General features: G+C 43.1%; 1 protein-coding gene across 3 annotated transcripts in view; it reads right to left on the bottom strand.

Moving 5' to 3' along the window:
* Positions 1-863: 863 nt before the first annotated feature.
* Positions 864-14,052, bottom strand: part of LOC138950947 (homeotic protein spalt-major-like) — a 46,238-nt gene continuing 33,049 nt past the window's right edge. For all 3 annotated transcript variants that reach the window (XM_070322662.1, XM_070322664.1, XM_070322663.1), the window contains 2 exons: positions 8,420-9,399; positions 864-5,617 (listed from right to left, as the gene is read on the bottom strand). In XM_070322662.1, coding sequence (XP_070178763.1) covers positions 5,572-5,617; positions 8,420-9,399 — 1,026 coding nt within the window. In that variant the 3' untranslated portion in view covers positions 864-5,571. The remainder of the gene's footprint in view (positions 5,618-8,419; positions 9,400-14,052) is intronic.

Raw genomic sequence — 14,052 nt, 5'->3', positions numbered from 1 at the left:
CTGACATCCGTTTCATCCAATACAACCAATATGGTTAAGGTACAGTTAAGGGTGTATTATTGGCACATATCTCTAGTCCTGTATAAACCCTACCTTATGAAAACTAACTGCACCAATGTTAACGATTCCTCAAAAATGAAGGTGACAGAAAGATTCTCTGCATATCTGCCATTCTCGGTCTAAATTTCACCAGCAAATGATTTTCTTCACATTGTCATAACCATACAAGGAAAAAAATCAAAGCACAAGATAACTGTTGATGACTGATCCACATTGAAAGTTAAAGCTTGGTTTGAATGATTGGGCATTGAGCGTTCCTATGGCTGGCGATGCATGATGCTTGCAACCACACAGCTGCTTTGTGACACACTACTAGTTAAAATCAGTAACTTGTGCGTTCTGTGCACAAAATAAAAGATAGAAAGAAAAAAGAAAGAAAAAAGAAAGAAAGAGGACGGGGGAAAGGAAGTGTGTATGTGAATATTAAAAACCAATTAACCTTCACTTTTTAAACTAAAATACCACTTTTTCATTAAATACCAACACTGACAAAAATATCCTCTGCTCCTGTGGATTTGAGGAGTACTAATCATCAAAAATATGTTTGTGTGTAGACAGTTAAAAACATCCCCCTTCCTCTCATTTGTTATTTACATGTGTACAAGTCAAGTGCAGGGAGAAAAACGTGCAGTGTCTGACTAGAAGCAAGTTGTGTGAAAATCAAGTTGAAGAAGAATGAGAGTGCAGGGACTTTATCCACAAAGAACCAGAATCTTTCTTTCTTTCTTTATTTGGTGTTTAACGTCGTTTTCAACCACGAAGGTTATATCGCGACGGGGAAGGGGGGGGGGGGGGGGGGGGGGATGGGATAGAGCCACTTGTTAATTGTTTCTTGTTCACAAAAGCACTAATCAAAAAATTGCTCCAGGGGCTTGCAACGTAGTACAATATATGACCTTACTGGGAGAATGCAAGTTTCCAGTACAAAGGACTTAACATTTCTTACATACTGCTTGACTAAAATCTTTACAAACATTGACTATATTCTATACAAGAAACACTTAACAAGGGTAAAAGGAGAAACAGAATCCGTTAGTCGCCGGGTAAATTCTTCCCCCTAACCCGCGGGGGGCAAAGGACCAGAATGATTATCTATGTTGGACACAGTGGCGTAGAAACAACTTGAGGCTTTAACACAATGCTGTGTCTGCACCATGAAGGGTTGTACACTGCACTGTCCAGTTCTCTTCACCAACAATACATGGCAGAGGTATCTTACTGTGTTCTAACTATGCACGGATACTTACACACTGTGTACTTGTTATTTATTTTGTGGTCAAACTGGCAGGCTGTACATGTAACCAACTTGTTGTTTCTTTCAGAACTGATTGGGATATGTGAGCTAAACATCTGAAGGGACTGCAACACAACAGTTTTGCTAAAGTAGAAATTGTCATTCATGAACATAACACTTAAAATATTGGGTCTGTTAAAACAAGATATAAAAAAAATCACAACTCTGTCAAGGTTCATGCTCACCTTTTTGTTCAAGTGCCCAAAATTCTCAGTCTATTGTGTATCAAATATTGCATTTCATAAAATGAAAAACACAGTAATTCAGTTGTGTACTCTAAAAGTAAAAAGAGAGCACGTTCACAAATATTGTAAATTTTGGAAGAAAAAAAAAAGACACAAAACGTGTTAAAAGCATCAAAACTGTCATGGACCAAATAAAGAAAAAAGTCAATTCAACATTGAATAAAATGGCATCTTATCAGCTTCTGTCTGATTTGTTGTCTTCCTTTTGCCAAGGCACAGGAGAATACAACAATCACCCCTCCCTTTGTCAAGCAGGACACAGTCCTAGAATCAAGGGCAATGAAAAGAACCCAGAAAGGTGTGCGGCAGACATCGGCTCAGCCGGCCAGGGCCGCCAACCCCACCAACAGGGCAAGGGCAAAAAGAAGGGGGCAAGAGAAATGGGGAGGGGGGGAAGAAAGGAGTGAAAAAGGGAGGGGTATCAACAGCTCCAAAATCAACACAGCTCAGCAAGTCAAATGGTGCTGCTGTTTCTATATGGCCTGCATACTTAGAAATCAACACAGCTGTATAAAAGTTAGCATTGTTGTCAAAGCATAAAAAATCCTTCACTTGGTGTTTTTCTTGGTGTATATATAATTGTATATAGATTTTTCTGGGATGACCCCTTCTCCTCAAATGTAGAAAAAAACAAATACTCTCACACATCTGCTATCACTTTGAAATGCCATTCAAAATACTTTTTTTTGTCAAAACATACATGTTGATGAAAATTTAAAGTAAAACAAACAAAAAACCAGTTGTAACTGCAAATCCATTTCAAAACAACGACAAATTGAAAACAAGTGCACCAGCAGTGCTCCGAACTGTGGAAAAAATATCACCACATGAAAAAACACAAAATGTGTAATGATCTACTCTTGTGTGATCAAGTTCAACAGTACGCCAAAAACTGGCAAAACCAAAAATATGAAAAGAACAATCATGATCTTTGTGGAACACCTCATACTGACACAAGCATACATATGTACATGTTAAAAAGGTGCATGAGATAAATGCCATGTTGACAATGGATTGAAGATTACTGTCCAATACTGAAGTTGTTCCTCACCTGGGTCCATGCCGAGGCATCAGCATTGCGCTCCACCCCTACAAGCACCAAGTACAGGTGTACCATCTCTATAATCAGGTCTTTCTCTTCAACCACTTCACATGCACTTTTCAATCAAAACCATGCCCACAGAAAAAACCATCAAATTAATTCTGAAGAAAAAAAAAGTTTCTGTTGTTGTTGTCCTTATTAACTAAAACATCGCAATTTCATCAAATACTTTTTCTCTCTCTTATGGAACACTCTTATAACTTTTTTTGTATCCTCTTCATTAAAGCTAACAGGTTACAAAAAGACTAACCCTGAAATCAGGAGAACATTAGGATAAGGCTGCTTTCTAACAAAAGTTTAAACTTTTACATTCAGAGATTCTACCGCATACTTCACTCAAATAAACCCAAAAAGACAAGCCAAAAGGAAGGGAAAAGGAAAAACCACACTTGTGGCAGATCATAGATCCTTTTTTCATCTACAGTCATAAGGAGCAAAGTCCTTATGAGCCAGGTCTTCAAACCAAAACCTGCCAGTCATTCTTAAAGACCGATAACCTTTTGATACTGAAAAAAGCAGGGTCACAAATAATAAAAGCAGGGAAAAAGTTGCAAGATGCTTTTGTACTTTTACAATGCAGGATGTAAACCAAATTTCAATATGACTATTTGTGGCAATGGTCTATTTATAATCACACTTAATGACGCAGTAAATTCAAATTCCGTTACACAAAAGATGAATGCATATATATATGAAAACTGCATGCGACCAGACAGAGATATACAAGAATAGAGAGAGCAAGAAACATGAAAGAGACAGATATAAAATTGTCCTTTGACATTAAAAAGAGCTTTGATGTCATCTTGGTATGGCACATTGCATGTAAAACATTGGATGTAGAAGTCTTCCATTTCTTCTCCATTTTAGTGTAAAAACAATAACATTTAAAAAATTGATGTCTCCTTTTGAAGGTAAATAAAATACTGTTTTCATCAAGCAATCAAAAAACGTAACATTCTACAGGAAATGAATATTTTGTGATAAGAAACAGTTCACATTAGAGTCAAGCAATGGAATTGTCCTGTGATTTATACAAGACTGAAACACCAAAAACCTATACACATTTTCACACACCAATTATGAAGAATAAACAAATCAAATTCTTCACGAAGCAAGAGCATGAGCCATGAAAACTGACATTTACCACAATAACTCCTCTACGGTGATGTAGTCTGACCACTGACCCTCAGCCTGCACCGACAGTACCACGTTAACACTATGTGACCACTGACCCTCAGCCTGCACCGACAGTACCACGTTAACACTATGTCCTCGCACAACAAGAAATCATATTCAACATTTCATTTTCAAGCTTAATTATTTTACTCATACCAAATTCTGCTCCCTTTGAATATTTTCTCTTTACATTTTTCACTATGATTTATTAAACAAATGTCTTTCTCTTGTATAACCAAATAGTGATAAATTAATGTAGGTTTAATTTTACAAATAAAGGATTGTACCTCATTCTAACAGAAAATGTAGTTCCAAGAGTCACGTGATACTGTCAGAAACACTTGAGTGTAAATGTGAAGTTTGAAAGATCTGTTCTTTATAGCACCCATCATACATGCAAAGCTTTCATTGCTGACAATTAGGGACGGACAATCATTCAGCTGACAGATCATCAACTAGACCCATATTATTGTGTGAGTAAAAAAGGATTGTGTCATTTCTCCTGACAGTCATATTTGTGCAAGTCAAGCTTCCTATGGGAAACACAGCCTCCCTCCTCACAGAATGACAAAGTAATGGTGGTGTTGTACAGTCAAATGAACTACAACCATGCAATTATTTCAATCATGTCATACAAACCATGTCAACCAGTTTGCTTACAATTGGTACAGCCCATTTAAAAAAAAACCACAACAAAAACAACCGAGGCCAAGTTGCACTGGGGAGCTACAGCGTGTTCCTGCATGGCGTGTGGAGCAGGGCTGTGTGATAGGTATGAAACTGTATTCCCTGCCCCAGCAGCAAGGGCTTGACCCCGTGGTGCAGCCCACACTGTGTGCCTACAAGACGTGAAGGTGATAGTGGCAAGCTGTGTGCAACTGGCCCTGTCCTTGGTCAGTAATTTGTGGACCCATAACATCAGTCAGTCAGTCCCCTGGGGATTAACATGACCCGTAACATCAGTCAGTCCCCTGGAGAGTCAACAATAAGTGTACAACGCCATGCAACCTACCACAGCAACTTGTCAGCTGCACGGTAAGTGGGGAGGAAACATACACAAAAAACACAACAAAAACAATGGCACCTACCAGTATGGTATCAACAAGTTGAATTTTGACAGCATGAGACATTATTGTACAGACTCACAGTTTGTATCTGAGTATATGTTCTAGCACTGAAGTGGTAACAAGGTGAGACAGTTTGCAACAAACAAGTGGTAGAGCCTGGAGGGGGGGGGGGGGGGGGGAGTTAGATCGCGATGACCACAGACACCAACTGAGACTAGGAGACTTGGTGAGAAACACGGGGTGTGTTGGCTTTGTCACCAGCAGCCCTGCTTGGTTGAGCTAAGTGTCGGTGTCCATACAGACAATGCAGATGACAGGGCTACTGGAGCTTGGCACACACAACACAGGGCAAACAAAGAGAATTAAGACGGTGCAGCACGGGGCTACAGAGGGGTGGGAGGCTACACCACGGTCTCTCTGTCCTTCAGCTACTTCAACCTGGGTCCCCCACCCCACATCCCCGCGAAACAAGGTGGCCACCACACAGCAGCAGCTCCACCACCCTCAGCGGCTGACACTTCTACCTGCTGTGGTCACGTCCAGACTGGCTGAAGGGCAGTGGTGGTGGTGGTGGTGGTGGTGGTGTGGGGAAGATGGGGGTAGGAGATGATGCCAGTGCCTTCTGCCTCACGATGGCCCTCCGTCCGACAGTGCTCCATTCTGACCACTGCAACTAAAACAAGCACAACCTGCTGTCAACACTGACCCATTCACACAAAACACACCCCACTACTGGTAGGTAATTGAAACATTTATTATTGACAAAACAAAACGTTACATTTATTAGTCCGTCTTTGAAGTAGACAGATAGTTAACTTATATCAAGATCGTGTTGCTACTGGCTTGCAAAATGCTAGCGAAATAATGCAAAGCAAAGCATTTTGCAAGCGAGTAGCCACACGATCTTGAGATAAGTTCATTATCATAAGTGTCGGTCTGTCTGTCTACTTCAAAGTCCTTTGGGTCGACATACTAGTCAATGTAACGTGGTTTTTTGTGTCAAAAGTTAACGTTTCATTTACCTACTATTCTTGGGTTTTTTATTCTGAATGTTGGAACATTGGCGGTCTATCTGGTTTTGGATTTTTACACCCCACTTCTATCAACACTGACCCATTCACACAAAACACTCACACCACTGCTGTCAACACTGACCCATTCACACAAAACACTCACACCACTGCTGTCAACATTGACCCATTCACACAAAACACACACACCACTGCTGTCAACACTGACCAATACACACAAAACACTCACACCACTGCTGTCAACACTGACCAATACACACAAAACACTCTCACCACTGCTGTCAACACTGACCCATTCACACAAAACACACACCACTGCTGTCAACACTGACCAATACACACAAAACACTCACACCACTGCTGTCAACACTGACCCATTCACACAAAACACACACACCACTGCTGTCAACACTGACCCATTCACACAAAACACTCACACCACTGCTGCCAAAACTGACCCATTCACATAAAACACTCACACCACTGCTGTCAACACTGACCCATTCACACAAAACACACCCACCACTGCTGTCAAGACTGACCCATTCACACAAAACACCAGACTGCTGTCAACACTGACCCATGCACACAAAACACACACCACTGCTGTCACAACACTGACCTATTCACACAAAACACACACCACTGCTGTCAACACTGACCCATTCACACAAAACACACACACCACTGCTGTCAACACTGACCCATTCACACAAAACACACACCACTGCTGTCAACACTGACCCATTCACACAAAACACACACCACTGCTGTCAACCCTGACCCATTCACACAAAACACACACCACTGCTGTCAACACTGACCCATACACACAAAACATACCACTGCTGTCAACACTGACCCATACACACAAAACACACACCACTGCTGTCAACACTGACCCATACACACAAAACACACCACTGCTGTCAACACTGACCCATACACACAAAACACACCACTGCTGTCAACATTGACCCATTCACACAAAACACACACCACTGCTGTCAACACTGACCCATTCACACAAACCACACACAACTTGCTGTCAACACTGACCCATTCACACAAAACTTGCTATCAACACTGACCCATTTACAAAAAAACATGCAACCTGTCAACAGTGACCCATTCACATCTCAAGTCATTTTTTCTATCAATCCCCAGAAAAGGAGAAAAGAACCTTGAGTGCTCTCCTCAGTAACTGCCCTGTTTCAACTACAGGGTGGTCCCAAAAAATGTAGACAGTTTTGCGTGCCTGTCATTTCTGCTACAGGGCTCCCACCTATTCTTTTTCACCTGGAATGTCTCACACAAGCATGAAAGTTTAGTAAGGCACAGTTTTTTCTTCTTTGCAACATCATTTCTGGGCGTAGTTCGATAGTTCATCACATTCTCAATCCAAGCACCTCGTCTCTGGATTACGGCTGCGACACGGACATTAAAGTTGTTGAAAACTCTGTCCAAGGTCTCGAGTGGAATCCTCCTGATTTCACGAAGAATGTTCTCCTTTAGCGCTTGCATTGTCTGTGGATTGTTGTGGTAAACCCTTTCCTTCAAGTACCCCCAGAGGAAGAAATCTGGAGGAGAAAGATCTGGGGACGAGGTGCTTGGATTGAGAATGTGATGAACTATTGAACTACGCCCAGAAATGATGTTGCAAAGAAGAAAAAACTGTGCCTTACTAAACTTTCATGCTTGTGTGAGACATTCCAGGTGAAAAAGAATAGGTGGGAGCCCTGTAGCAGAAATGACAGGCACGCAAAACTGTCTACATTTTTTTGGACCACCCTGTATATGAGATCTCGGCTCTGTTTACTGTCTCACTCAATACATTTTAGTTGTTTCCAAAGTCATTACAGAAAATACATCATCAAAACCCTACATGCAACTTTGACTTTTAAGAAAGTTTAGTAAATTGAGAAAATTTCTTTACAGAATACTTGTCACATATAAAGAAAAAGAAGAAAAAAAAAACTTCAGTGATTCAGAACTTAATGAATTTTTTAAAAAAATTGTTAAACTTACTTTTATCTTTAATATGGAAATTCAAATCAAGTATAAGGTCAACTAGGGCCAAGTGCAAAAAGATGACTAGATCACCGGATACATCAAATCTATGATACCCTTCCCCCTTTAGCTTCATTACAGGGGAGAAAGAGAAGATAAATGAAAGCCTCTGCTGTAAGATATCTTTCTCCCTTGCTGATCACTGTGGCTGCTAAATTTGTAACATACCCCTGTGCTAAAAGGTACCATGTACATTTATTTCTCTTCCTAAGTGTAAACAAATACAGCTGTACATTCATGGAATGTATGCAGCAATGGTGAATTCTTTGCATGAAAAGTAGATCTACGCAACTGCGTCACTGTCTTTATCTCTAATTTGTAGATTTCCCAAATTAAAATACTCAAAGAGTCAAGAAAAAGCATGGAGCACTCACTTGATGTGACTAGTTAGATGGCAATTAAACTCTATACGATCACTGCATGTGGCCCGACAGATCCCGCATCGAAAGGGCTGAGCATCGTGGGAGTGGAAGCCATTGTGTAGCAGGTAGAGGGTGCAGTCATCAAAGATGATCCTGCAGTGTTCACACTTGTACACACGGCCCTTGCTCAGCAGGTAGGCCACCAGGCCCTGGTCCTCCAACTCGCGCGACTCTCTAGTGGTGGACGACAGGGAGGAGGAGGCCAGGGACGACGTCGACTGCGGGGCTTCGTGCTCGCTGCTGGCACTGCTGAACCGCCGCATGGGGTGGCGCTGCTTGCGTGACGACCCCATCCCCATCATGCGGGTGTTGAGGTTCTGTCGCTCGATGCTGCGTTTGGCAGGGGCCATGTCGTCCCCGTTCACCTCCACCCCCTCCTCCGGGGACTGGGAGCCGGCGTCGCTGGACTCGCTGGAGGGGGGCTGGCAGTTGACCATGGGGTCTGGGCCCTCCATCTGCATCATGGGTGGCTCGGGGTGGCCCTCAGGGGTGGACACGGCCGTAGACATGTGGGAGTCAGAGCCGTACTTCTTCAGCTGGCAGGTGGTGGAGACCACGTCCGTCTCGCCCAGCCCCGGGGAAGTGGGCATCTCCGTCACCTTCAGGGGGGCCGGCAGGGCCATGGCGGGGCCCAGCTGGAACGGCGGGGCCGACGTGAAGTCTGAGGGTTGGGACAGGGACGTGAAGATGTTGAGGGGGCCGGGGAACGGGGGAGTGCGAAAGGGAACGATGGAAGAGAAGGGGGGCAGCTGACTGGCATGGTGGAAGACGTGGCTCGGGTGGTGGTGGCGGGGGTGAGGGGAGAAGGGCCCGTCGCTGTCCATCATCAAGTGATCCGGTAGCCGCGGGGGGCGGTGGGGGCCGTCTCCATTCTCCATGTGGGCCATCAATCCCGGCCCATCATCCATACCGTCAAACGGTGAACGTGACACCTGCAACAAGACACAACCCTTCACTCACCACCAAGCTTGCTTAATAACTTACGTTCTGAACTAACTTACGTTAAGTTCTTTTCTTTATTTGGTGTTTAACGTCGTTTTCAACCACGAAGGTTATATCGCGACGGGGAAAGGGGGGAGATGGGATAGAGCCACTTGTCAATTGTTTCTTGTTCACAAAAGCACTAATCAAAAAATTGCTCCAGGGGCTTGCAACGTAGTACAATGTATTACCTTACTGGGAGAATGCAAGTTTCCAGTACAAAGGACTTAACATTTCTTATATACTGCTTGACTAAAATCTTTACAAAAATTGACTATATTCTATACAAGAAACACTTAACAAGGGTAAAAAGAGAAACAGAATCCGTTAGTCGCCTCTTACGACATGCTGGGGAGCATCGGGTAAATTCTTCCCCCTAACCCGTGGGGGGTTTACGTTAAATTAACTTACGTTAAGTTAACTTTCGTTAAGGAACGCAGTGCCCCACTGCGGGAGACTCAAAAATGATGTCGAATGAAATATCAAACTCAGGGTTTCATTTACTGGTGTGCCTTGCGCCATAGGCGCATAACATATCAAAATGTCCCATTGGAATTCCCTTCGGTGCGTCAAAGGGTGCACTGAGATTACGTACCACCCCATGCACATTTTTCACAGGAGTAAATTGTTCCGTAAGACCTAAGCAAAAACATGCGCCAAGCCGAGCAACTTGCGAGTTTGTGAAACGCGATATGATTGGCTTTTAAAATAAAAATGTAATTCATTAGTATTCAACCAATCCTGCAAACTATCTTGCGGGACTGATCTGTGCTTGATTGAAACACAGACCCACGTAAAAAAGCAATTCCTCCAAAGAAAAAAGTAAAGTTACTTCCCGATTAAAGGTGATGTTTGCATCGAAACAACAGAAGATGGCGTGGAAAGCGGCGAAAGTGTCAACAATTTGCTTCTCTTTTGTCTTGTTTCTCTCTCTCTCTCTCACACATTCACACACACACACACTAACCTGATACCCCGTCGCGATATAACCTTCGTGGTTGAAAACGACGCTAAACACCAAATAAAGAAAGAAAGACTAACCTGATACACTGGCACATTTGCATATCATCATATGGCACCAAATAGAACTATTTTGCATCTTTCGACAAAACAAAAAACAAAAGCATTTTCGGACCGCCAAGCCTGCTTTGCGCTTTTTGCCTTCGACTATGTAATGTCCCATCAGAATTTGGTTGAGGGGGACAAATGTCCCATTGTCTTTTTCTTCCAGGCTAAACCCTGCAAACTATGCAAAATATCAGCAACTTCCCGTTAACACGATCCCTGATTAATGCAATGTTCTTATCTGTCTGTCAGTGTTGCAGTTACCGTTTCAGATCAATACAGTTACAATGTGTCCCACTGAAAACGCTGGGACAGCAAGCAAACAATCCATCAAAACAGTCAATCCATTTTACTCTCATATTACTGTCAAGTTTTAATGTATTTCTCATTTTATTTTTACGCTAATATATAGGTCAGGACCATGGTTTCTCTCTCGCAACAGTACAGTGCTGGCGTTGGATCACCCCTGTTTGGTTATGAACTGATGTAAAACAATGGATGTATATCTCTCTCAATTCCTCTGCCTATCTGTTGGACCAAGCTAGATATCCTTTAACCTGTAACATGCACACCGAGACAATGCTTGTGCTCCTCTTCAAACAACAACATACCGTACTTTCCGGGTCATAAGGCGCGACTTTTTTCCTCGAGTTCGACCCCTGCGTCTTGTATAAGGAAGCGTCTAATCCGTGTATGAAATACGAAAAAAATCAAAGAGACCGCCTGAGTACCAGTCTGACAGTCAAACAACTTGTGATAATGCATGTTTCAGCTACTAGGTACTGCCCTGGCCAAGTTTCCTCGAGCTCTCAAGCCACCCAGCTATCACAATGCCTGCCTTTGATCTGGCCGCACACACAGAGCACACATAATTATTTCCACTCTGTTAAACTCGGTCACTGACCGGTCACTGACCCGGTGCAGGAAGTATTTCCTCTCTCAGATATGACAGGGGAACCACCTCTCATGGCAAAAACTGGGTCATTGACCCCTGGGAAGAAGGTCGTGTCTATAAACAAGGCCACCCAGCTATCACAATGTCTTTGATCTCGCCGCACACACAGAGTTCGACTCTGTTAAACTCGGTCACTGACCCCGAAGCAGGAAGTGTTTCCTCTCTCAGATATGACAGGAACCACCTCTCATGGCAAAAACTGGGTCATTGACCCCTGGGAAGAAGGTCGTGTCTATAAACAATGGACCTGGCTTTGATCTCGCCGGCTTATTTTCATTCTTCGACTACCCGTATACTTTTTCAATTTTGGTGCGCCCTATCGGCCCCCTGCGTCCAATGGGTGACTGGATTACAAATTTTTTTTAAAAAGAAGGGGGTGCGTCTTAGATAACGAAGCGCCTTGTCACCCGGAAAGTACGGTAATCACCAGCTTCTTAACAAACAATTCTATTGTGAAATACTTGACTTGACGGGTACACATTCAACAAGCCAGAAGGAGAAAGGTGAAACCTTTCAAGCATATAAGCTGTTTAGTCAGTATCACATCTCAGGAATCACCACAAGGGTGCAATGCAATGCCAACCTCACAACATGAAGCCATCACTCCAAACACTGGTCAAGGGTCAGTAGTCACAGCCGGCCAACCCACACAGTTTTAACCCCCCCTTTTAAGACCGCATAAGTATAACAAAATCAACCCTTAAAAGGGAAAGAAGTCTTATGATGGAGGTTCATTTGCACAGATGTTCTGAATATATCATTTCTGAGAAAGCAAGGTCAGAATTATAACAAGAAGAGCAAACGCTCGATCGAGTCACTTTCGCAGTTCTGAATATTATATGAGGCATCAGATGGACAGGAAGAAATTGCTATTCACAACACAATGAGTCACGTTCACATAAAATTTGAGCCCGGTCACTTTTATAGTTTCCGAGAAAAGCCCAACGTTAAGTTGTGTGTTGCCGAACAGAAAAGGCTAGTTATCTCCCTTGTTTTTCTGATAACGTTCGTAAAAGGCTACAGATGTAAATACTTTGATGTAAAGAATAATCCTACAAAGTTTCAATCACATCCGATGAACTTTGTCAAAGATATAAAATGTCTAATTTTTCCTTTGACGCTGACCTGTGACCTTGAAAAAGGTCAAAGGTCAATGAAACCATCGTTAAAGTGTAGAGGTCATTGGAGGTCACGACTAAACAAAATATGAGCCCGATCGCTTTGATAGTTTCCGAGAAAAGTCCAACGTTAAGGTGGTGTCTACGGACGGCCGGCCGGATGGCCGGCCGGACAGACTAACACTGACCGATTACATAGAGTCACTTTTTCTCAAGTGACTCAATAATAATACATGTACAAGATAACATTTGTATAGCGCATATATATCTAGGGTTAAACTCTGCTCAGTGTGCTGTCTGTACAAGGGGAGTTGCAAATGTAGGGTCCTAAACCCTGTCAGTGATGGGCACAATAACCCAGTAGATACCACGCCAGCCTCCAATGCGGAACTTTGAGTCTTTGAATCCCAGCTGCACCTGGTGGGTTAAGGGGAGAGATTTTTTCGATCTAACAGGTTAACTGATGTGCAGACCTTGCTAGTGCTTTATCCCCCTTCGTGTGTACATGCAAGCACAAGACCAAGTTTGCGCAGAAATGATTCTGTAATCCATGTCAGAGTTATGTGGGTAATATAAACAAAAATTGACTTTTCATGCATCCCCTGAATGATATCAGCATGAGCGAGAGGCTCATGCTGATAATCCATTTTCTCGACATGTCTGTTATCATTTGCTAACAGTCACCATATTAGAAATAACTCATAATAACATTTCAACACACAATTAGGTCAACTGCAGTCACTCCTGTTCTGTTTCTTTTTTGTCCATGGGCTGAAACTCCCACGTTCACTCATGTTTTTGCACGAGTGGATTTTTACGTGTATGACCGTTTCTACCCCGCCATTCAGGCAGCATACGCCGATTTCGGGGGATGCATGCTGGGTATTTTTATGTTTCTATAACCCACCGAACTCTGACATGAATTACAGGATCTTTTCTGTGCACACTTGGTTTTGTGCTTGCGCGTACACACGAAGGGGCATAAGGCACTAGCAGGTCTGCTCATACGTTGACCTGGGAGATCTGAAAAATCTCCACCCTTAACCCACCAGGCGGCCGCTGAAGGGATTTGAACTCTCGACCTTCCGATTAGGAGGCCGATGTCTTATCCACTACGCCACTGCACCCATCACACCTGTTCAACTCACAAGGATACAACAAAAAATTCAAAAAGGTAAAGGTAGTCCCATAACCATTTTTGGTCGTTGGGGAGCGAGATGTGGAAGATCTCAACTACTCTCAGGCCAGCTTTAAAAGGGCGGTGCTCACTCCCCTCCCTCACTGCCTTCACCGTTCCTGAATAGGGTCAGGTACCCATTTCGTGATGGGTGGACTGAAGAGCAATCGGAAAAATTGTGTGTTTGTATTTGCCCCAGTTGGGGATTGAACCCACAACCTCCAGCGTAAGAGGCAAGTGCTCTAACCACTGTGCCACTCCGGCTCTTCCACAATAAGGATAACTGCAG

Source organism: Littorina saxatilis, linkage group LG16 (genome assembly GCF_037325665.1).
Source record: "Littorina saxatilis isolate snail1 linkage group LG16, US_GU_Lsax_2.0, whole genome shotgun sequence".
In the NCBI taxonomy this organism is placed as follows: Eukaryota; Metazoa; Mollusca; class Gastropoda; order Littorinimorpha; family Littorinidae; genus Littorina; species Littorina saxatilis.
The sequence above is the reverse complement of the archived record's forward strand: the minus strand, read 5'-3'. Positions and strand labels throughout refer to the sequence as shown.